The sequence below is a fragment of the Prunus avium genome, chromosome 2, assembly GCF_965620075.1.
Source record: "Prunus avium chromosome 2, drPruAviu1.hap1.1, whole genome shotgun sequence".
NCBI classification, from domain to species: Eukaryota; Viridiplantae; Streptophyta; class Magnoliopsida; order Rosales; family Rosaceae; genus Prunus; species Prunus avium.
In genome coordinates this window covers 28,459,044-28,481,040 of record NC_142285.1, presented here as the reverse complement: position 1 = coordinate 28,481,040, position 21,997 = coordinate 28,459,044, and the positions used below count along the sequence as shown (strand labels likewise).

Genomic DNA, 21,997 nt, shown 5'->3' with positions numbered 1-21,997 from the left:
TGTTTGGTAAAACAACTAACTATTTCCAGGAATTTGCATTCAAGGCCATATGCCCAAGAGTATTTATATATAAGGGGGTGCAAACACATAGAGAAGCACAAGTAGACTGTGAGCTTCTTCTCTCTAAGTGTGCAACTGTTTTCTCTCGTTCTCTGGGTATAGTGATCACAAAGTAAAAGAGCAGAGTTTGGTATACAATCATGTTGGGTTTGGTTTTGGGAGTTGGAAGGGTGCTTGGTTCCTCCATGTGGATGGTCCTTTTGTGCAGCCTTGGTGCTCTTGTGGCCCTCAAATGGCTTCTGCAGAACGCAAATTCCTGGTACTATGAAACCCCGCTGGGTGAAAAGAAGTACTCTCTCCCTCCTGGTGACTTGGGCTGGCCTTTCATTGGCAACATGTGGTCTTTTCTCAGAGCTTTCAAGTCCTCCAACCCTGAAGCCTTCCTCAACTCCATGGTTTCCAGGTTCACACCTCTCTCTCTCTCTCTCTCTCTCTCTCTCGTCTACAATTATTTGTATTTTCTTTACTTTCTCTAAGCCAGATGAATTATCTGGTACCGGATATCAATTTACAGTATCTAGTACATTGTCGATATTCTGGTAACCATTACTCAATTCTTTTACAAAATATGATGCCGTGAGGATTCGAACTTGAGACCTCTGATCTATAGAATAAGACCCTTTTTCACTAGACTAGACCCCGTTGGCAGTTATACCAGTGTTTTTGATGATGTGATTTATGCTATCCACTTTTGGTCACTTCGAGTTAAAAGTGAAACACACACTCGCACACATCTAACTGGATTGCCTAATCAATGAACAATGCAGGTTTGGTCATACTGGAATCTACAAAACCTTCATGTTTGGGAGCCCAAGTATCATCGTTACAACGCCTGAAGCAAGTAAAAAAGTTTTGACAGATGATGATGCATTTAAACCCGGGTGGCCTATTTCCACAGAGGAACTAATTGGAAAGAACTCATTCACTAGTATATCTTTTGAAGAACACAAACGTCTACGAAAGCTAACAGCAGCTCCAGTCAATGGTTATGAAGCATTGTCCGTGTACACGACGTATATCGAAGAGAGAGTCATATCATCTTTGGAGAAATGGTCCAAAATGGGAGAAATAGAGTTCTTAACTCAACTCAGAAAGCTTACTTTCAGGATTATCATGTACATCTTTCTCAGCTCAGAGAGCGAGCCAGTCATGGAGGCTCTGGAGAGGGAATATACAATTCTTAACTATGGAGTTAGAGCCATGGCAATCAATCTTCCAGGATTTGCATACCATAAAGCACTTAAGGTGAGGGAATTATTGTTTTCGTAACATGGACATTAGTATTTGCATTTTGTTTTAGCATCTAACCGAGTCATTTTCATTTCAGGCTCGGAAAAATCTTGTCTCTGCATTTCAATCCATTGTGGATGACCGAAGAGCTCAAAGGAAGGCTGGAAACTACGTGGCAAAGAAGAAAGATATGATGGATGCTCTGCTAGATGTTGTTGATGACGATGGAAGAAAACTTACAGATGCGGAAATTATAGATGTTCTGTTAATGTACTTGAATGCAGGCCATGAATCTTCTGGCCATACAATGATGTGGGCCGCCGTTTTCCTACAAAAACACCCAGAATTTTTCCAGAAAGCTAAGGTACATGAATTTACGTAGTTTTGGATCAAGTTCTTTTATTTTGTCAAATTTTTTTTATAATATTGGGGACTAATTTACCTTTGCTGGTGCAATGTGACAATTCATCATACATAGTAATTTCTAGCCTTCACTTTGATTTAGTGCTTTAATGAATTCTGATTTGCTAAAATATTTGGTCAATGCAGGCAGAGCAAGAAGAGATTGTAAAAAGGAGGCCACCAACACAGAAGGGCATGACGTTTAAGGAATATCGAGAAATGGAGTATCTTTCCCAGGTACATAAGTGACTTCACTTCCAACTTTTTTCAGCCCCTGCCATCATATTCCCGCTAACCCTTTTAAACTCCATAGGTGATTGATGAAACTCTTCGTGTCGTAACATTCTCCCTTACCGTTTTTCGAGAGGCAAAGAAAGATGTCAATATAAACGGTGAGTGCATGGTTCTAAATGTTTTGTTTTAGAGGAAACAGAATTTGTATATTTGTTCAATTTATCTGTTTTGATGTGGAACCACCTTAAAAAATTAACTTAATGGCTTTGATTTCAGGTTATAGCGTTCCTAAGGGCTGGAAAGTTTTGGTCTGGTTCAGGAGCATTCACTATGATTCTGAAATATATCCAAATCCACTGGAATTCAACCCTGATCGATGGGATGTAAGTTCAGAAGCACTTTTGATGTACTGATAATTATGACAAACAGTAATTTATATCTTGGATCTGACTTGTTTAACTGCTCCCTGCTGGCTCAGAACTACACACCCAAACCATTAACTTTTCTTCCCTTTGGAGCTGGAAGCCGGCTGTGCCCCGGAAATGATCTAGCTAAGCTGGAAATCGCTATCTTCCTTCACCATTTCCTCCTTAACTATAAGTGAGTCATCTTGCAACCAAATTCCTCTCCAGGACTAAAATTACTATTTATTTATTTTGTTTTGTTTTTTTAATTTTTTCTGTATGTTCTTCTAATGTTTCTGTAATTTGGTGCTGCAGGATGGAACCTACTAATCCGGACGGCCCATTGATGTACTTGCCACACACTAGGCCAAAAGACAATTGCTTGGCAAGAATCAAGAAAACTGGATCTGCATAGACATGAGAGGAGAAGTGAAGAAGAAAACACAGATTGTACTTAATATCAAAGGCTATGAAAACCCAGAGTTCGTGTCTGTCTTATATATTAGCTTTTAGGTTCTATGTTTTTGGTTGGCAAGTTTTGAACTTAGATCTGCCCATCTGTTACCAGACTGGAATGGAAATGTGGTTGACTAACCGGGTCAGGTCCCGGCTCTAACGCAGAGATGGGCCGGGTATGATATTGTTATCCCCGTCCTCGAATCCGGCTCAATAAGTGATGTATTTGTTTTTAATTAATAAATATAATATAAAAATTAAAAAGTTACCTAAACTCTGTAATCACTTTCATTACAAGACAAGATGTTAGAAACTAAAGATCTTTATGAATTCAACTCGAGTCTCTACCAGGAACAACTCATCTCATATATACCCTGCACAACTCCAACTCTTTCTTGCCTCTTCATTTCTGGGATATAATTTCCCTCAATAACACACCCCATGCTTCTATTAATTGAACACCCACACTCCCGCCCTTCTTGAACCGCCCAGCTCTTCCTTAGAGCAGTTCCAGCGGAGGGCTGAGCCCAAGGCTGGGGGGGAGAAAAACAAAAAAATCTTGTTCCAGCGGACAGCCCAAGCCCGGGCAGGCTGTGGGTCCCAGCAAGTCGGGCTGGCCCGAAGGCCAGTTCAGCCCGAGGTCGAACCCTCGTTTTGGTGCTGACGTCATCGCTACAATGCTGCTACAGTCCACGTGTCACGCTCTGGGCTCTCCGATCAGATTTTTTTCTCCAATCCAACGGCAACCAATTTTTGTGCAAAAAAAAAAAGAAAAAAAATCAAATTTTTTTTAAAAAGATTGTTGATTTTTTTTTCTATAAATGCCAAAATTTTATCCGATTGAGATATGAATTTTATAATAAATATTGACACATACGAACCCAAAAATCTTATCCGAAAATATTATCCAAATTAATTGTTTAGGTAAACAAATTTGTGAAAAAAAACAAAAAAATGAATAGTAATTGCCCTTTGCCATGGCAACGGGTGGAAACACACAATACTATTTGCAAGGGCAACCACTATTCACGTGAATAGTGGCTGCCCTAGCTCCCCCCTTGCCATGGCAAGGAGCAAATGGGTGGAGTTGCTCTTAGAGCAAGTGCAGCGGTGCGTCCAAGCCTGGGGCTAGGGGGGTTCAAGAAGAAAAAGGTGTTCAAGCGGGCTTTGTTTGCCCGGGCTGAGTGTGGGCTCCACAAGCCTGGGCTGGCCCTCAGGCAAAACTAGCCCCAGTGCTAGCCAGGGTTTGCTGACGTCAATAACCAAAAAAAGTTTATAAAAAATCTAAATTTTTTATAAAAAATACTAAAAATTTCAGAATGTTTTTTTAAAGAAATACTTAGTCATATTTTTTACTTTCCACATAAAAAATCTATACAAATTCCTCTCCTCATATCTTATGTGAATAGTGGTTGCCATGGCAACGGGTGGAAACACACATTGCCTTTTGCAAGGGCAACCACTATTCACATGAATAGTGGCTGCCCTAGCTCCCCCCTTGTCATGGCAAAGGGCAAATGGGTGGAGTTGCTCTTATGTCTTAGTGAACAATCCTCGTCGGATCCCCCACCCTAATGAGGGGAAATTTTTGGGCGGTGGTACGCGGATCTTGGATTTTAAAAATACCCGATCGGATATGGCCCGGGGATAGTATTGTTATCCCCATCCCCATCCCCGAATCCAGCTCGATAAGTGTTGTATTTATTTTTAATAAATAAAATATAATAATTAAAAGTTACCCTAATTCCTAAACCCATGCTACGTACAGACTCATACGTTCTTATTCCAACACAACCATTCGCCTTCCCTCTTCCTGATTCTCTCTCTTACACTGAGCGACTAAAGTCTAAAACAAAGTTCTAATCTTTTTTTTCAATCTCTCTATCATAATCAAGTCCAACCTTCACATCTTTTACCTCTCCCTAATTCTCTAACTCGTGATTTGCCTCGTTATTGAGTTCTCATATTGTGTTGGCGTGAATCATGTAATTGATTGTAATTAGGAATTGTAATCCGGTATATTTGTGGGTTTCCCATATTAGATGGGATTGTAATTACTTTCCTATTTTTTGCATACTTGTACATATATAAATATCTCATAGGGAGAAGAATAAGTCACTCTGAATTATTCTACCCTAATATACATATTTTAAGTTGGTATCTGAGCCGTGATCCTAGGATTGTGGTAGACTCAACCACCACCCCCACCACTGCAATCATATCACAGCAGCCTCAATCTTGGCCCACAAATTTGTACACCACCACCGTTACAGATATATCACAGCAGCCTAAACCCTATCTTCCTCTCAGTTGGAATTGTCTTTAACATGAGAAACTATTTCTCATTTTCTATAAACCAAGAGCATGCCTTCAGTTGTTCATTTGGACTAAAATCTGGAATTGCAATGACTTCATTATATACTTCTATTGGATCAAGCTTTTGTGTAGTAGAATTGATAAAGTGTTCCAAAGATGAAGCCATTTTAGCCACTGAATCAGCAAGAACATTAGTTGTACCACTTTTTTTAGTGGGGGAATATCAGAAGGTTTTTGATTTCTTCTCTTTGGACAACTAGAGCTGGGTGAAACATAATATTGGGATCACTCTCAGGAATCATAACCTCAGCAGCTTCTGCATATGTTTCAGCACCCTCTCCAGTAGCTCTATCTTTGCCACATAAATCCACTATATCATCCTAGTTTGCAATCACTTTAAATCGAAAAGTTCTAGCATCTTCATGAGACTATCAAGTAGAAAATCAAAGTTAACCATTTATTTACCACAATTTTAGTCATACAAAAAGATATAATTGCATTATAAATTACCTTCACGTAATCATCCCAAACATTGTCTTCATCTACACTGATCATCTTCTTTGTTGCATCCCAATTGAATCCACACTGTTGAACCAAAAAAAAAATCACAAAAAAAAAAATCACATGGGTTGTGTTTGTCTAAGCCCATGTCCAGCAACCCTTATCTAATATAGATGATAAGTGTTTCAAAGAAACAAATAAAAAAAAAGGCAATTAAATCCAATTATCCCATGTGCTTTTCAAATTTCAAAGCCAAAGATTAGTGGGGTTGATCCCACGTGCAAGTGCCCTCATTTTCCTTGAAGCTTGGTAATCTAGCTGAAAGAAAGGAGTTCAGAACAAATGGGAGTTTGACCAGCCAATCTCAAGAGAGGTCGGCAGTTTCGATATTTGTGGGGCTCAGCTGATCTTCATGGGAATTGAAAGTCCTCAAATTGGTTCTGATCCGAAGTAAGCCTATAAAAGGCAATGAAAAGGATACAAAGGGGACGGCTGGCAGGAAAAAAAACAGGGGAAGCCGCAAGGCCTTGGGGAAGAATGGAGCACATCTGTGCTGAAGCAAAATGACAGAGGCAATTCCATATGCAACTGTCCATATCAAAGGTAGCACAACATGGAGCCATGACAGAGGCAATCAAGGCTCCCCTCCTGTAGTCCTCCTTGCTTGGGTATAAAACCCATTTAACCAAATTCTATGGATGATGAATATGTTTTGGGATCAAACTCATAAATATCATTGGATACGAAATCCATTATTGGGTGAGAAACCCTTAAATTTATTTGGGATGAGAAATCCATGGGTGAGAAACCCCGAAATATCATTGGATACGAAATCCATTATTGGGTGAGAAACCCCGAAATTCATTTTGGATGCAAATCCATGGGTGAGTAACCCCGAAAATATTTTGGATGCAAATCCATGGGTGAGTAACCCAGAAATTATTTGGATGCAAAGTCCGTCGTTGGGTATTAAACCTTGAAATCAAAGTATCGGGTTTTGCACCCCGAAAACAATCTTAGATACAGATAGGAAAAATTCTGCAGCTGGGGAGATGGTTTGCCTGGTCCATGACGTTGTGCCTCTGCGACATTCTCAAATATGGCATCCCATAATTGATTTGTTACAAACAATAATGGGAAAAGCCTATAGGTTAAAAAGAATTAAAAAGGAAGGCCACATGTCGAATGACCTCTCTTTTGACTGGGAAGAAAACGGGCCATATGGCTGATTGGCTATCAAAGAAAATTTGATATTGGGTTCTCCTTGATTGTTACAAACAAGGAGAAACAAAAAAGGTTCGATGCATGCAACATGTGTTTTTGCCAAATTCTTATCCCCTCCAACAAGTCGTATGCAAGAGACCAGAGAAGAAAGAATTGGCAAGTTTGACAAAAGCTAACAAACCCAAAGCTGCCAGCTGCATCAACCTAAATACACAAAGTTTGGGTGCAAACTCATGCTAACCAATCCAAGGGAAGTGCAGATTTCTCTAAGTTCATCCTCCACGGTTCAAGCTATCAAGCTTCTAAATAGGAAGGAGCATAACTATGGAAAAATAAGATAAATCGAGGAGATACAATACTTTCCTTTTGCTTCATGGAGAAGCAAATGGCCCCATGCCAATGACAAGCGGAAGGGAATCAAGCCACAAGGTAAAGTGATTGCTCAAATTGCTTTAACACCATTTCACTTGAATAAGCATTTGGAAGCCCTCAAACCAAAAGGCTCAAATAAAGCTTTAGCAACAAACTCACAGAGTAGCTGGCTTGTACTGACGTCAAGAAGTCAGAGACGATAAAAAAATAGTCAGAGGTGTAATTGTTTGAGAGGGCCCATTCTTTGTAAATGTCTAGTAAGCTCAGGAATATGTTTTACAATATAAAGCAAGCATTGAGCTTCACACAGATAGAAGACAATGTGAAGGTTTGAAACCAAGGCCATTTCAAGTCCCCCACATCACTTTTGGTGTCTGCAACAAATGAAAGCAAGGTGTCCAGGCACTTGTGCTCCTTTGTATTCCAAGGGACGAAGACGCAAGGTCACTACTTGCAGCACCAAGCTAAGCAAAATGGCAGCAAATGCACGAAGGCTCAATAAAATGCTTATGGCATTCGGGTTTATCTGCCTCAATTCTCAAATACAACGGGCTTGGTCATTTAAAAATTCCAGTTGGTGAATAATTGATACAAAGTCTCAAATTCACAAATTATGGATTAATGGGCTCAAATAAAAAGGGTCCCATTAATTCCCAAATCGCCAAGTGAAGACCCAAGTGGTACAAAACCACACCAAATCCCAAATGCAAATGTCAATTTTAGAAAATTAGTGGGTTAATCAAAATTGCTCATTATTTTTCTTGGACATTGACAAAAAAGAAAGATGGTACAAAACCATCCAATTTTCCCCATGGGTCATCTACCCATGCAAATTTCGTTGAGATTAATCCCAGATCTCTCAAACACAAATTCTCAATTAGTGAGCCACACTTACCCATTAATTTCCAATTTTTCTCATAGGTCATCTACCTATGAAAATTTCAACATCTCCAAATTGTCTCAAAGACACAAATTCTAAATTATTGGGTCATACTCACCCATTAATTTCCAGTTATTCCCATGGGTCATCTACCCATGCAAATTTCAATGAGATTAAATTCAAATCCCTCAAACACAAATTCTCAATTAGTGGGCCACACTTACCCATTAATTTCCAATTTTTCCCATAGGCCATCTACCTATGAAAATCTCCAAATTGTCTCAAAGACACAAATTCTCAATTAGTGGGCTACACTTACCCATTAATTTCCAATTTTTCCCATAGGTCATCTACCTATGAAAATCTCCAAATTGTCTCAAAGACACAAATTCTCAATTAGTGGGCCACACTTACCCATTAATTTCCAATTTGTCCTCATGGGTCATCTACCCATGAAAATTTCAAATCCAATTCTCAATTAGTGGGCCACACTTACCCATTAATTTCCATTTTTCCCTATGGGTCATCTACCCATGAAAATTCCAATGGGATTAAATTCAAATCTCTTAAACACAAATTCTCAATTAGTGGGCCACACTTACCCATTAATTTCCAAATTTTAGAACTATGCCGGTTTGATCTCATCAAGGGTACGTAGGCAATCTACCATACTAATAGACGCAACCACAACCAAATTTGAATCCTTGGTTTATTCTAACCAAATTTGCCAAATCTCTCAAACATAAATTCTCAATTAGTGGGCCATACTTACCCATTAACTTCTGTGGGGGTCTTTTTGTTCCAGCAGCCTAACGAATGGGCTTGGGCTACTGTGAGAAGAAAGCGAACAAAAAGATCCTCCTGAAGCCTGAGTTCAAGAACCAGACTCCCAAAAGAATTTTTTAAAAAAGACTTGTTGAAGCCTTAGAAAAAAAATACGTTTGGGTTCTTTTCACCAACACTCAGAAGAACGCATGAAATTCATTAATGACTTAGCGTGAGGAGCTTATGGCATGGGAGCTGAGCTTTCACAGGTTTAGCAATCTGAGAGAGAGAGAGAGAGACCAAAGTATGAATTTCTTGCAGAGAAACAGGTTTTAGAGTGGGAGAGGGGGGAATTAGGATGGCTTCTATCATAGAACAGAGAGAAACGTTGGGAGTAGAAGATGGGAAAATTCCAGTTCGCTTGACAAAGCTTGGTCTTGCTCTGGAATGGTGTGTGTTGTTGGGTAGAAGAAGCTCTGTTTTATAGGCGTTTGGAATCCTAATTTCGTCGATCATCCATTCCTACTTTTCCTTTCCCTTTCTCCGATTACTCCCTTTCTTGTGCAAAATCATTGACCAGAGCGCTTGAATCAATGGCTTCTTGTGGTTCCAAGGCTTTGTGCGGCTGAGCCTCTCCATGGGGGTAAGGCGCCACTTGCTTTCTCCCTTGGTTTTCAAATCATAGCTTACAAAGGAAAACTGAGAATAGAGGAAGTTGTTTGTCCACTGGGTATTTCTCCTACACTTATGGATTTCCTATGGTCCTTGCTGTGATTCTGGGTTGACCACATGGGAGCTCTGGTATGGGTGGAGCTCGATGTTGGATTTTCTAAGAGACGCTGGGCTGGGCTTCGAGTACAGTTTTGAGGTTATTGGTGTTTTCCCTTCCAACGGCCCGCACGCTTTCATCCAGCTGCTGGAAGTGGTTTTACTCGTTCTTGGGCATTCTAACTGTTATGGACTTCCCTAAATGCTACAGCAGCCTATGGGATGTTCTCCTAAGGCTTTGGACCCCATTCTTCTCTCTCTCATGCTAACCCATGTATTTGGGCCCGAGGAATGGGCCTGAGTTTTAGTGCTCCCAAGTAGCCTAAAGCTTCCATCCCTCGGTCCCTCAATGGGCCCTGTGAGTGCTTGTACCCATCCATGCCACAACCTTCTCAGCAAGCCCCGGGTGATTACGTGGCTTGGGCCCACTTGAGCTTGTAGCATGGCGTGATGGCATCGCATGTTTATTCGGTGTGCTTGTGCTTGAGTTTAATTGTGCTATAATAAGCCGAGCTCGAATTAAATAACACCGGATAGGTTCATGAGCGTGAACTTATATAGCCGTTGCGTTTTTGGCATGCTTGCTTGGCGTGATGTGTGACCCGTGGCTCGTGTAGGTGTCCTACAATTCCCTATTATGCCCCGGTCAAGTTTCTTTTGTAATTAATTATTTGCACCGGGCTGACAATAAGCTTGGGCCTAACCCCTGGATTTTTGGGCCTCAACAACTTCCAATTTGTCCTCATGGGTCATCTACCCATGGAAATATCAAAATCTCCAAACTGTCTCAAAGACACAAATTCTTAGTTAGTGGGCCACACTTACCCATTAATTTCCAAATCAACTCCGAACTACGTTGGTTTAATCCCTTCAAAAAGGTACGTAGGCAATCTAGAGATTCAATCTAGATGCAACCGCCCAAATCTCAAATCCAAACAGAATCCTTGGTTATTATTAACCAAATTCACCCCAAACACACATCAAAATCGAATCCCTAGTTTATTCAGCTAAATTCACTCAAACACTTTCTCAATCAAATTCATACAAATCTTTTCTTTTGTAATGAGTCATTCATTCATTGCAATTCTTTGAACTACGAGTGGCTTGATTCTTGCAAGGGATACGTAGGCACCCTGAGGTTCGACTTAGGGGCAGCCGCAAAACCAAACGTACACGTTCTGTTTCTTTATGATGGAATCAAAGGGTTTTCCCTTGAAGCAAGGGATTGTAATTAAGAGACTTGCGTCTCGAATGGATCGAACCTAAAATAATAAAACCCCATTATTTAATTAGTGGTGGTGAAATTGTGTTGGGAGGTTCACATTTATCCTTAACACACACTCTGACTTAATATATCACTGACTATACCATAAAACCTTTAATTTCCAGGTTTTAACACGATTTCTTATGTTATCAGCACTTACTTCAATATCAAATTGTGTAGACAATATGGCAGCAGTGGTGTTATAAGCAACTGCTTTCCAACCACCATCTCCTTTGTGACCAATCTGACGTTCTTCTCTAAGTATATCCGCTAATGAACGCTCCATTTGTATATTCCATCGAAAATAGGCTTTGTCATCTCCTTCATTGTCATTACTTTGCCTGTCTTTTCTTCTCCTCTGCTTTATTTTGTTTACTTTTTCTGCCATCTTATGTATTTAAAATGATTATAACAACAATATTAATAAATATGATCAACATATATTTGCATCAAAAAATGATCAATATATATAACAAAATAGACACATAAAGCTGAATAATAAGAAAAAACAATGAATAAAGAAGAGTACATTTATTAAAACTAATAACAAAAACATGATTCAAATGTTTACAATTCCATACATAAATTTAACTAGAGACAGTTCCAACTCAATTAATATATAATGACTGAAAATCATGAATGAGTGGCGCCTCGTGCTTGATAATAAGAAACATTTGCATTGCTAATGTGTTACGGAAAGTAGTCCATTGATCAGTGACTTGAACACTTGTAATCCTATTTGTGTTACCCTCTACTGTAGAATGATTTGATATCTCATGATCCACAGAAGCTAAAAACTCCAGATCTTGATCTTGTAACACCTGGTCATTGTGTTGCCCGATTCGAATGAAGTTATGCAACACAAAGCATGCATTTATAATCCTAGTTTTGGCGGGCAAAAGATAGGTTATCAATGAGATTTGGCGGGCATAAGATGAAAATTCCCTCTCTATTGGGATTTTAGATGTGGAATTCCCACGTATTTTCTGCGTGTAATTTGGCAAATCCTAAGTTGATTTTGCTAAACGCTAAATCTCGACTTTTATTAAAATCCTGAGTTATTTTACCAAATCCAAACACATTGTTGGGGTTATTGAAGGCAATTTCTTCATTTCCAAATTTCAATGATGCCCTCCTCTTAAATTGTGTGAATGACTTAGAAGGAGTAGCAATTTGTGTAATTTTGAAGTTTTTAAATTATATTATTGTAAAATTATATGATATAATTTAGTCATTGAACTTATCCCGATTAGGTGAACTTGGGTTATTATCTATCACAATAATAAACTCCCTATTGAGTTTAAACCAAAGCTCATATTTATGAGTTTTAAATCATTCTTATCGTTTTCTAGCATTAAATCCAAATTACATAGTGGCTAATTAATAAGTTTCTGAAACTTTGCAAGAAAAAATGTATGTATTTAATTAGATTGCATACAAGGAAAAGTGGGTTCATTCTTTAATTGGAAGAAATGCCCAATAGTGTCCATCATACTTAGAGGACATGATAGTGGTTAAGATTTTGAATGTTTTGAGTTCAAGATGCATTGAAGACGAAAAAGAATACAAATCAAAACATATTGGAATATAAGATATAAAAATAATATATTAGGAAATTCAATAAGAGGGTTTTAAAAAAAAAAAAATCCAATTCAAAGATACACATCCAATTTCTTAAGGCCTCATGGTCATGGTTTTTCCAGTGAGGTCATCATTTCCTCAATTGCCTCTATGTTCTTCTCCACTGACAACCACAAGTCATTCAAATCAACATGACTCAATTTTTGCAACCAGTCAGCTGGAAGGCTCCCGTAAATGGCTTGTATCATCATTTCCTTCTCTTGGTTGTCATTCATCTGTTTCTTCAATTTCTCATCAGCTTTAAGTATCGTTTGCATAAGAAAACTTTCTCGGTTCAAGATGTTCCTACTCCTTTCCATCTTGGACATCTGCTTAAACCTTGTGATTGTTCGTAGGGCTCCATCAGGGCATGGACTAACATCAGGGTTAGCTTGATGTTGACCATAAATTACTGCACATGCATCAGTTCCACACAGAATACTGAGTTCACTTACCTTTTTCATCAGTCCGCTCTTCCTTTTCTTGAAGGTGGTTTTTCTTGCAACATCATTTTTTATGTATGCAAGGTCAATTTTCTTTCTTGTCATGAAGAGGAAGAGCTAGTGATTCTTGTAGGAAGAGATGGGGAGATTTGATGATTCTAAGGTGGCTCTGTTGTAGTTTCATTCTCCTTGAAGCAAAGCAAGGTATATATATATAGAGTTGACGATGTTTTAATTGTAAAGCCAGATAGATGTGGGTTGTTTGGACCATTTATGGTGTTGAAAAAATTATGGATGACTCATTTATGACGTACACATGTATTTATTATGCATATTATAAACATATCTGGCTAGTATTGAGGTTCATTGGTCCAATTGGAATTTTTTTTCTTGATACAAGCGATAGTTTTATTTTAATTTAATCTAAATTACGGAAAGAGGGATTCAAACTCAGAGTGCAGAGTGGAGAGCACATCCACTCTAACCAACTCGGCTAAGGTCATGTCTATCTCGGACACTTATGTATATAGCATTGAGGTTCATTGGTCCAACGCATGAGGAAAATGTTCTGTTCGTCCTAATATTTTACTGTCCAGTCCAGTTATGTATTTTTGGCGTTCTTTCATGTCTCTTGGTAAAAGTAATTTCTAATATGGACATGCCCATGGACCTTCCAATCTCACTTAGGCCCAACCTCTTTTACAACGAAGGAAAGTTCTTGATTTGCTTTCTATTTTTCACTTTAGGCAAATTCTAAAAGGTTTCTCGTATTAGGAAACATTCTCATATTAAGAAAAGGAAAGTCGGGTAACAAAAAGGAAAGGGATTTTTCCTTTTTTTCTCTTTTTCTTTTTCTCCCTTTCCTTCTTTGCTGTTTATTGTCGTATATCCTTTTCCATGCAGCCTGATTTTATGCAACCATATCAGCCAAATTTTTGATGAATTAGGAAAAGAAAAGTTGGCTGATGACCGAAATCGAAAGTTTCTTTTCCCTTTTTGTTTCCTTCTTCTTCTTCACATTCCTACGTTATGCTTCTCAATTTTCCTAACAACTCTATTCTAACATAAAACTTTAATTTTTTTTTTAAAAAAAATAAGTAGCACATTTAGGGAAACATTAATACATGAGAATAAAGATACAACTATCATAACATTAAACATCAATATTACACAACACAGAACGATATTGTCTGAAATTAAATGAGAAGTCGAATTAATTCCTATAAGAAACAAATTAACATACATAGACAATATGCATGAACAACACAAAGCGCATGCTTATGAATGAATAATAGATTACAAATACTTAGATACAAATATAGAGAATGAATTATTGCAAAACAGGAAAAATTAAGACATTGGGTTGTAAGTTGGGGGACCTCCCGATGTCTTGTCAGAAGAACGAGCCTGATGAGCAGCGTTAGTAGTATTTTGAGGCGCATGAGCTACCATATGATGATCATGCGCAGCCTTTTCTCCAGCTCTAGCAAGGTCCCCAGCTTTCGCCACATGCAATGACATTGATGCCTCAGCCTCTTTAGCCAATCTCACCTCATGAGCTACGTCGGATCTCGCCTTGGCTATTTCTTTCTCAGCCTACAATGCATATATAATTAGAATCCACAAATAATTTAATAAAAAACATGTAGAGAGAGAGAGAGATTTTTTTTATATATTCGTATATACTAAGATTATGAGGGCGACATTTACCAACTACATGTTGTGGATCATATTTTAAGACCTATATGTATAAGTGATTTCATATTTTGTAGAGATGCGGTCGGTGATGTAACCCAGAAATATGATTCATGTACATTACTCTTTAGTGTCGAGTGTTGTAAGATACATACCCTCTCTTCGGCCCTGGCCTCGGCCTTGACCTTGCGCAGGGCGCCCATTTCATTTATCTTGTCCTTCACAGCCTGCATCTTGCCTTTTCTCTTAAAAACAACCTTACAAAAATTTAATTAGTTCAACTACAGAATGCTCAAATGTACCATATATATAGAGATGTTTAGACGATCTAGCAGTGCAGGTGACCTCTCTCTCTCTCTCTTGATCTCAGTGTTGTGGATGTATAGTTGACACATGGCAAGCACGCATATGTTTACTATAAACTAATGGGTGATGTTGAGGAGACTTGAATCAAGTGCTCTAAATTCTAATCCCCAAATGCCAATCCAAGATCCGGTTTTTAAGTTGAATTCTTATAACATATAAGATTTCTAAATAAGGTCCTTCATTGATGTGTGTTTTTCAACTGGGGTTAATTCCATCAACAGCCCCCTTCAACTTTGGACTTAGTCTCGCCCGATTTCATAACCATATCTTTTATCTATGATCGAGGTCTTGTGTTCAAAATTCTCCTTTCTAATATGACTTGCACTGAGAAAAAGAGAAAAATAAAATAAAAGAAAAAGAAATGTGCTATGGTCGAAACAGTCTTATTAGTAACCGCAAATCTTGTCTATTTTCAATTTCATCTCTAAAATTACAAATTGTGAATCACAATTACCTCATCGCATAAACAGCACAGTTTTAAGTACCAAAAGTTTTGCCGAAAGGATGTTTCAGATGATAAAAAACTTTGGGCTTGGACCCAAAAAAATAAAAAATAAAAAAGAGAATGTTTTACTCAGTACAGCTAAAACTAAATGTTTAGATTCATGAGATGTTTACATTGAATTAAGAGGAAGTGAATTAAGTAGGAGTTAGATTGAGGAGAATTAGATTCTGGATTCCTATTGAAGTTGTTTACTAAACCATATGGATTGAGGTGAGTTAGATGTTGAGTTCCTATTGACGTTGTTTACTAAACCATATGGAATTGGGGTATGAGTGATACTAATTACTAAAATGTTCTCATTATTGGGTTAAAGTATATAGCAAATTTTAAAATTATGTGAGAATATAATGGGTAAAAAAGATGAATTCCTAATGGGTTAGTTCTCCGAAAATTAGAGTACAACCTCCTACCTAAGAATTGATGGGTTAGTTCTCCTCAATCCAACTTGAATAGGATTCTGAGATTTCTCCTGGTAGGATGAGGAGCAATTTAACCGACGTTGGCCAGCTCGGGCAGTTCTAGATGCACTGATCCATTGAACAGAGTAATTCTCCAAAAATGAAGGAAACTGCTATTTACATTTGTTTGGCGTTAAATTTTCAACATAAAAATAAACTGCGAATGGTTCCCACCATAGTGGTGGTGGATTCCCCTTCCCCTTGACATCCAGGATCGTACTCCAGTGGAATTTCTTTCCTCCAATGTAACCACACACACAAAATAAAAAATAAAAAAAAGAGCACGCCAGAAAATGAGGGAAAAAAGAAATTGATTTTGTCACCAAATCGAAGCGGACGAGCTGTTCCAATTAAACAAAAGTTTGGCTTTGCTGGTGTCTTGATCAAATAAATCGCTGGCCGTATCCTCTGTTCGGGTAGCCCAGTCAACAACGACAGAAAGAGAAAGAGAAGAAGAGAGTGTGGCGGGTCTCGGTACCATCAACGACTAAATAAGACAGAGTTCTAAACCCACCACTACAGTCGCACGTCAAGAAGCCGAAAGGAATTCTGCGACAATCTTCTTACCTCAATAGCTCAAAGTTACAGCAAATATACACATGTTGTGTAAATTATATGTATGTAATATCCGTAATTTATGCGCACATATGCATATTTGCAGTGGGGTTTAGACCCCGCCAACTGAACAGTAAAGAAATCCAAGACCACCACTTCGGCTGCCAACACGAATTTGTGTGGTGCAAGTAATCTAATTCAAGCAAGATATGGCTTCTGGTCCACAAAGGTTTTTGGACTCCGCAGTTAAAGCCCAGCTAAGTGAAGCCGTGTGATGATTGGGGTCAAAACCCAAATGTGAAGTGGACTAAACCCATCAAATGGTGTGCAAATCAATTCACCCAAGATCGGTTTCCACGCTTGATGGATTTGAGCCATCTCAAATTTCAACTATGTTGGTTTGATCCTGCCAAGAGTACGTTGACAGTCTAGCATCCCACTAGAGGCAACCGCAACCAAATTTGAATCCATTATTTAGCTTAACCAAATTCATCCTCAAACGCTAGCATCTCCATACCCAAATCTCCATCCAAATATCCATCACCATAAATCAAAAATTACTCCCAATGAACCACAAGTTGACTTGATTCCGTCAAAAGGATACATAGTCAACTTGGTATTCGTGCCAAGTGCAGCCACAAAACCAAACAAATCCACTTTCCCCCCAAATTGTGTTTTCTTCATAGTTTTAATGGTGTTTCTTTTTTATGTTCGTCATAAGGGATTGTAATTAAGAGATATTGTTATCTTGAATGGGTCGAACTGAATTAACAAAAACCTTTATTCTCTTTGAATATTGGTGAAATTGTGTTGGGAGATCGTGTTCACATTTTCCCTCAACAACATTATTTCATTTGTCTTATCAGCACTACCACATGGAGAACGATATTGTTTTCCATTAGAGTTTATCTTCTTAAAGATTTTAGTTCACATCAACAAAGCTGTCTTTTGACTACACATCCAACAAGAAAATATCAAGTAAAATTACAGACAATTCATTTTTCAGCTGAACTACACATAAGCCTAGCTTCCACGGTATGTTGTGAATGAGAAAGGTGACAGCAGCAGAGGAACATGAAAATGTTCCCATTTCTGTGACTCTCTGATTTCAAACACGATAGAAACATAAGGAAAGAACCCACCTGGGCAGTACTTACCTGTGTTAAAATTTATCCTGTATATGCCTGGGTTCACTGCATCAGCTATGCTCATCAACTGACCACTTCGACCATCATTATCTGTAGTTGACGACCCTTGAAACACCCAACCGCCTGCATCTGACTCACCAAACATGGGACGAGGTTGAGGACCCTTCCACATTTCCAAACATACCTCAATACCGGCACCTGGAGATCCTCGAGAAACATCCAAGACATGGGATGTGATGGGTGGACGGGTTCGAGGTGGAGCTTGAGATTTTTTTACAGATGAAGCATCGGAAGCAGCAGTTAGATGCGCTCCAATAACGCTCACACGATCTTCTAGGGTTCCAAAAAATCAATAATATTAATTTAGAAATTGTGATTCTTTTGGAGAAATGAGAAAGTTGAATTAAGAATTCTCATAAGTTTAAAGTTGAATGTCAGCTGGAAAAACATACCAGATATCTGTTAGAAAGCAAGAAATGGGCACAAATTAACAGAGCAGTTCAAGTAGCTTTGGGTTGAATTAAGAGGGAAATATTGGTAAACAAAATGTTAAGTAATATCATACTCAGCCTTTTCCAATTTTTCCACAGCGCACATTATGCGAACCTAGAATAAGTGATGCCTAAATCTTCAGTATGACTAGTCAGGAAAGTTGTCATAGTATGTTAATGTAAAATAGACAATCCTAACACTGTGATATAAGCAAAGCCCAAAACTGCATAAAAGCATAATGAGGAATTGAAATTACAATTATGGAAGAACTGGAAAAGAAATCAAAAGTACCTTCCACTTTCTTTGCAAGTGTGGGATTCTTGTTGCATGTGGAGGTAACATTTTCTTTGGTTGAAAAGAGCTTCGCAAGACGGAGTTCTGTTATTTTCATCTGCTCCTGAGCTGCAATCTCAAACTCAGCTATCGGCCTGTTTGGATATCGTTTCTGCAATGAGGAAAAGTAAATTTATTAATTGAGAAACAATTTATGCAAAGTCTGTAGAGCATGGTCTTCACAGAAGTAGTATCGTTCTCCCCATTCCACAGGCATCACAAAATCAACATCAGCACAAGGTCTGATGAATTTCTCACATGGCCTTTACATTTCCTTGTGTGTTGCCAAGCATAGTATGTATTTGAACATGGCCAAAAATAAGGACAATAGCAACTGCTCTTCAAGCGTTGGTCTTTGTTTACTGCATTGCTAATAGAAGAACAATGTTTGTCATTGTTTGATTTCATGGCGATTGCTAAAACGCAGGATATCTCATGTACACAATTTCTTCAGAGAGGGACACATTCATCGTTGATCTCTTACTTGTCCAATTGCATTGAAATTGTTGGTTAAGCTCTTTATCGAGGCAAAAATAAGCTGGGTTATTCCAGCATCCCATACTAATTTATTTGCTGCCAAGTTCCAACACTGTTTTGGGGAGATATTGGAAAAAGTGCTTGAAAAATTACCTTCAACTCAGTAAGTATCCCATCAGTACTCTTTCCAGATGCACAAATTAGAAATACAAACCCAAACTTCTGCCTGTATTTAGCGTTCCATTCAGACAGTTCCTACAAAATCCAGGATCATAACATTCAAATAAACAAACAGAAATGGAAACATCAAATTATTTTTCTTTTTCTCACTTCTGCAAACTATTAAAACAGGAAGAAGCAAGCACAGCAAAACCTTAAGTACATTTGATTTCTTTTGAAGGGGGAATAAAGGCTTAAAAAAATACTCATTCAGTTCTGAAACACACAAACCTGCAAGCTAGAATTAGTGGCAGTTGCAAAGGCAGTTGCCTGCTCTCCCTTACTCCACCTGCAAAATTATGTCTAGACCACTTATTTCAATAGAAGTGCATATCTAAAAATACTGGAAGGAGAAAGAAAGTCAGTTAAATAGCATCAATTAGGCAGCAGGACAAGGGCAATCGTCTTTTCGTTGTTCATATATGTATTTATATATACTGACAAAAAATACTACAAGGCTTCTGGCAAAAAATGAAACTTTAAAGGCCTGGTCTTGATGGTAAATGAAACCCAGCCTAAACACAACTTGGTGTAAGAAACTGAGGACTGAAATGGTCAACCTATTTGTTTAAAACATTAAAATGTAAACTAAAGAAACAACAGCATTAGAATCTTAACTGAATATGATACTATCACTAAAAGCACCGAGTAACTAGTGCCCAGTAGTACTGAGCCATCATTAAAAAGTTAAATTAGAAAACAGTAAGTTCAATACAAATTCAGAGAGAAATAAGGTCAAATAATAGTAAACACAGTAAGTTTCAGCAAGCCAGAGCAAACCCATTGATGACATGTACCAACTCAATCTACCAAAACCCAGGAACATATAGATGAGTTTAAAACCTGAACTGGGCTTCTCTGTAAGATGATACAAAATAACCATTTTTATTTTAATTGCCTTAATTGAAGGTTAGGAAGAAGGAAAAAAAGTGTTAACAATCCATCTGATCAGCAATGGTCTCAAAATTCAAGTACCCTTAAAATCTTTACATAAGTTATGTAGATTTCGTTCATGGTTGTCAAAATTTAAACAAAAATTTGTGAATTAGTAACAAATAAAGAAAATAAATAAGAAGAAAAGGTTAAGCAACTGAACTGAGCAGAGGTGGCGTTAGAAGAAGAAGACGAGTGTCCGATCTGAGGATGCGCAGAGAACGCTTGGAGCCAAGCATTGACATCAACCTGGTTGAACCAAATTTCTCTGGCCGCCGTCACAGCTTCGTCGAGAGATGAGAAAGGGGATGCCTTCGCCATTTCTTTGCCGAATTTGGTGCTTTCACAGCATGCGAAGAACTCCTCCTCCTTAAATTGTAATCCCATTTTTCCCTTTCTTGAATAGATAAAAATAAAGATCTTCTCTTATCTGCTCTCTATGATACTACGAGACTGGACTCTGGAGATCGAGGGGAAAGTCAAATGGTGATGGCAAGAGAATAACGAACGAACTATATTTGCCTCTTATAATTAGTTTTTACATTTTGCTCCCTTAACTAAATTTTTCATTCAAATCATCCCTCTATTCTTTATTATTCGTCAAATTGAGCCTACCTTATGACTCCGTCAATATCACCGTTAATGTACGGGTTAAGGTCTAATTTGGGATTGCTGTCATTTTGAAAAAAAGTTGCTTCTGCTGTGCTTTGAAAATAATTAGCTGTAAAGTAAAGTAGCTCTATGTTTGGTAAATAATATTTTTAAAGTGCTGTTAGTACAAAAAGCAGTGTAAAAAGCGTTTGGTAAATTTTAATATAAAATTATTGTAACTGTGAATAATGACTAAAATAGACATTATGTTAAAATTGTTATGTACTAATCATGTGGTGGTAGTTGTAGTGATGGAGTGGAGGTGGTGGTGGTAATGAAGGTGGAGTTGGTGGTGGTGGGGATGGCGGTTGTAGAGGTGGTGGTGGTGGTGGTGGTGGATTTGGAGGTTTTGGAGGAGGTGGTGGTTGTGGTTGTGGTGGTGGTGGTGGTTGTGGAGGTGAAGGTGGAGGTGAAGGAGGAGGTGGTGGTGGAGGTGGTGGAGGTGGTGGAGGAGGTGGTGGTTGTGGTGGTGGTGGTGGTGGTTGTGGAGGTGGAGGTGGAGGTGGTGGAGGAGGTGGTGGTTGTGGTGGTGGTGGTGGAGGATGAGGAGGAAGAGGATGTGGTGGCGGTGGTTGTGGAGGTAGTGAATGTGGTGGTGCAAGTGGTGGAGTTGGATGTGGAACTGGAGGTGGTGTCATTTTTAAAAATGAATGATGGTATTTTGGGAATTAAAAAAAATCATTAAATGTTCATATTTGCTTCTTTGAAAAGCAACCTAGAATCTGCTTTTAAAAGCTGCTGTCAAAAAGCCATTGCTTTTAAAATAATCAGGATATTTTCTTTTTACCAAACACCTTAAACTGCTTAACTTTAAAGTGAAGCAGGTTTTTGGCCAAAAAAAGCAATCCCAAACGAGACCTAAGTTTCTTGTTAGTTCAATTAGGGTTGTTTTTTTCTTTTCTAATTATGAGAAAATTGTGTTATATTCTAAAGATGATGTCTCCATTAAAGTCCTTTGGATTAATTTAATGAGGTGATGTATGCAGGAGAGAAGTCAAAGCAGATTATGGCAGATAAAAAATCTAAGCAGAGGATTCAGATCCTTAATAAACTACAGGAAGGGGAATTTGAACTTAGGTGCAGAGTTGGGAGCATAGCTTGATTCCTTAAGATTAAGGATGAGCTCCTCCTTAAAACCGTGGTTTTGACACTTGTCAAATTCCAACAATATTTACAAAGTTTCAACAAAAAAGAAAAAAGAAAAATAAAACAATTTGGCATGTGTC

General features: G+C 38.3%; 3 protein-coding genes and 2 pseudogenes across 4 annotated transcripts; 1 reads left to right on the top strand and 4 right to left on the bottom strand.

Moving 5' to 3' along the window:
• Positions 1-25: 25 nt before the first annotated feature.
• LOC110756078 (ent-kaurenoic acid oxidase 1-like) lies at positions 26-2,990 on the top strand. The gene is made up of 8 exons (XM_021957461.2): positions 26-463; positions 828-1,305; positions 1,388-1,654; positions 1,840-1,929; positions 2,006-2,084; positions 2,203-2,309; positions 2,405-2,526; positions 2,646-2,990. Exons 1-8 carry the CDS (start codon positions 201-203, stop codon positions 2,743-2,745), a joined length of 1,506 nt encoding a protein of 501 aa, XP_021813153.1. The 5' UTR covers positions 26-200; the 3' UTR covers positions 2,746-2,990.
• A 2,074-nt stretch (positions 2,991-5,064) lies between these two features.
• On the bottom strand, positions 5,065-11,162 carry LOC148296784 (uncharacterized; annotated as a pseudogene).
• Positions 11,163-12,564: 1,402 nt separating this feature from the next.
• LOC110756034 (agamous-like MADS-box protein AGL80 pseudogene) lies at positions 12,565-13,087 on the bottom strand (annotated as a pseudogene).
• A 1,033-nt stretch (positions 13,088-14,120) lies between these two features.
• ATLEA4-1 (Late embryogenesis abundant protein, group 1 protein) lies at positions 14,121-14,897 on the bottom strand. The gene is made up of 2 exons (XM_021957396.2): positions 14,790-14,897; positions 14,121-14,535 (listed from the first exon to the last, which is right to left on the bottom strand). The coding sequence occupies exons 1-2, from the start codon at positions 14,865-14,867 to the stop codon at positions 14,290-14,292; spliced, it is 324 nt and encodes a 107-aa protein (XP_021813088.1). The 5' UTR covers positions 14,868-14,897; the 3' UTR covers positions 14,121-14,289.
• Positions 14,898-17,394: 2,497 nt separating this feature from the next.
• Positions 17,395-20,623, bottom strand: LOC110756066 (transthyretin-like protein). Of its 2 annotated transcripts, none has more exons than XM_021957450.2 (5): positions 20,284-20,623; positions 19,419-19,476; positions 19,122-19,223; positions 18,450-18,603; positions 17,395-17,999 (listed from the first exon to the last, which is right to left on the bottom strand). In XM_021957450.2, the coding sequence occupies exons 1-5, from the start codon at positions 20,505-20,507 to the stop codon at positions 17,542-17,544; spliced, it is 996 nt and encodes a 331-aa protein (XP_021813142.1). In that variant the 5' UTR covers positions 20,508-20,623; the 3' UTR covers positions 17,395-17,541. The 2 variants fall into 2 exon arrangements, with proteins under 2 accessions (XP_021813142.1, XP_021813143.1); XM_021957451.2 differs by having other exon boundaries at positions 17,395-17,996.
• Positions 20,624-21,997: the final 1,374 nt, after the last annotated feature.